Source organism: Amphiura filiformis, chromosome 7, assembly GCF_039555335.1.
Source record: "Amphiura filiformis chromosome 7, Afil_fr2py, whole genome shotgun sequence".
Classification (NCBI taxonomy): domain Eukaryota; kingdom Metazoa; phylum Echinodermata; class Ophiuroidea; order Amphilepidida; family Amphiuridae; genus Amphiura; species Amphiura filiformis.
In genome coordinates, this window is record NC_092634.1 from 19,698,691 (window position 1) to 19,700,961 (window position 2,271).

At 38.7% G+C, this 2,271-nt stretch overlaps 1 protein-coding gene across 1 annotated transcript; it reads left to right on the forward strand.

Moving 5' to 3' along the window:
• Positions 1-641: 641 nt before the first annotated feature.
• LOC140157703 (uncharacterized) lies at positions 642-1,532 on the forward strand. Its single transcript, XM_072180943.1, has one exon. It carries the CDS (start codon positions 642-644, stop codon positions 1,530-1,532), a length of 891 nt encoding a protein of 296 aa, XP_072037044.1.
• The last annotated feature ends 739 nt before the right edge of the window (positions 1,533-2,271 follow it).

The following is a 2,271-nucleotide window of genomic DNA, read 5'->3' on the forward strand; positions in this document are numbered from 1 at the left end:
AGGGACCCTATAATAAGATTTCTTCTTTGGAGAACCTTTTTTGAAAAAAGTCCAACTTAGAACCTTTTTCCTATTGGTGCTCCGTACGGGACAAAAAGGTTCTAAGTGAAACTTTTTATAATCCCTTAGGGAGCACCATTAGGGAAAAGGGTTCTCAAATGTTTTTTATTGTAGAACCCAAAAAGGTTCCTTCTATAATAAATAGGGGCCAATGACCATTATTAGACCCCTTGGAAAAACCTATAATGATTCTTTCAAGAACCTTTAGAGAATTCCCATGGAGGACAGCTATAGAACCAGTGTAGCACCTTTTTCTAAGAGTGTAGGGGTCCATATCTAAGGGGAAAATATGGTACTTTCAAAGGATTTTTGCTGATGTCCATAATATTTTTAACGATTTTACATTCGTAGCTCTATATTTTTTTCCTAAGGAGACCTATGCATGGCTGAAGATTGTTTTCAATAGATCGACGTCTTAGGATTCCCCGCAAAAAAAGCTCAAATGGCCTACCATTTATTTAAATATTTTTGTCTATTTCTCCTCGACTTTATCATTTTGTGAAATTGTTACGAACATTTTAAAATGGTTTGTATATAAAATAACTTTTTGTACATTCATTGTATATAACAGGGCCTATACGATGTCTAACTCAATCCAAGCAACCAACAGGGTGCTCCTATGGACTGTAGGTCGTAGTCTCTCCACAGTCTTTACAAAATGTCTCAGTTTCGTTGATGGTATCCAGATCATAAATGAACCTCATAACGCAGCTAATAGTTGTGGGCCAGAAAGGCTACGAGACGATGGCTCAAAGATCCAAGCCATATTTGACGCCAAAGTGGCAAAAACTTCAGCAACGCCATCAAATGGATATGACGTAAATATCTCCACCTATGATTGGGTGAAGACGATGCTGGAAGCAGATTATCCAGGAAAGCAGATTGTCTTCTGTAAGGACTTCGCGTTTGCCTTGAGAGAACGCTATTCAATGATACCGGAAGGATACCGCCATACGTTTTTAATCCGTGATCCGAGAAAGGTGTTCTCATCCTTCAAAAAACTGTGGGTCAAACTTCTTCAAGATGACTCCTTCCAATACCACGAGCTCCCGCCCTACTTGATGAACCCACCAAAGCTTGCCTTTGGTGAACTATACGAGCTGTATCAGTATGTACAATCTCATGGACTTGAAACAAATCCTATTATCATAGACGCAGACGACCTCCAAAGAGATCCTGGTTCTGTTCTTTCCCAATATTGTAAAGCTGTTGGCATTCCATACGCAGATGGTCTTTTGGAATGGGAAGCAGGGGCTGGAGTGGTTGATACGTGGAAGCTAGCCAATATCATGGAGCAAGCGAATAAACTAGAAGAAGGAGGATTTTATGATACAGCATTTAGCAGCACTCATTTCTCCCCGCCTAGCGATCCACCAACACGAGATGAAATTGATGATGATCTATTGCCTTTGATAGATAAAGCCATGGTATTTTATGACTCCATGTATGCTGCACGAATAAAACCAGAATAAGAGAAATAAGGACATTATGCACAATAATATTACGCCACAGAATACCTTAAACAATTTGACATAGTTTACCAATGCTTTAGCTGCATAGGAGGTAATAACTTATCCAACTACACCTATGGAAGACAGGGCCTTAATCTCCCATAGATTTCAAATGGAGTCACGCATTCAGGCTATCCCATTTGAAATTCACACTACCTGTGTGGGAGATTAAGGTCATGTGTTCCATAAGGGCGTGTGGATTTCTATTGGAATAGCATACGGTATTATATCAACTCTTGGGTGTGTATATAGAGTAGTCTCTTAAAAGAAAGTGGACTGTATTAAAACTGAAAATATAATCGCCAGCCTTATAAGCGAGTTACTTATCTGCCAATGAGCTTCATCCTTCCTTCATGCTTTGGGAAGGACGATTAAAATCATTGGTCGATAGCTTTAAGCGATTGAATGAATTCAAATTAATAGCGCATTACGTCTTTCTAACATTCCCATCGCGCATTTCTTCTGCAACATTGACCTAGAATGGATTTGAATTCAAATTTAGGACAAAGGTTAGGCTGAAAAAAGATCCGCACATTATACCGCTGATTTGGATAATGAATTGACGATAAATTTGGATTCAGTTGCATTAAATTATTAAATTGAGATATGTATTATGGATAATGTTAAGTTTTGGATTGTTGTAGCGTCTATCTGTTCTAAAGTTGCACCCTCCCCTTCCCCGTTTTTCATTTTATGGTTC

Coding starts and splice junctions, on each gene's coding strand:
- LOC140157703 (XM_072180943.1), top strand. CDS start 642: ATGTCTAACTCAATCCAAGCAACCAACAGGGTGCTCCTATGGACTGTA.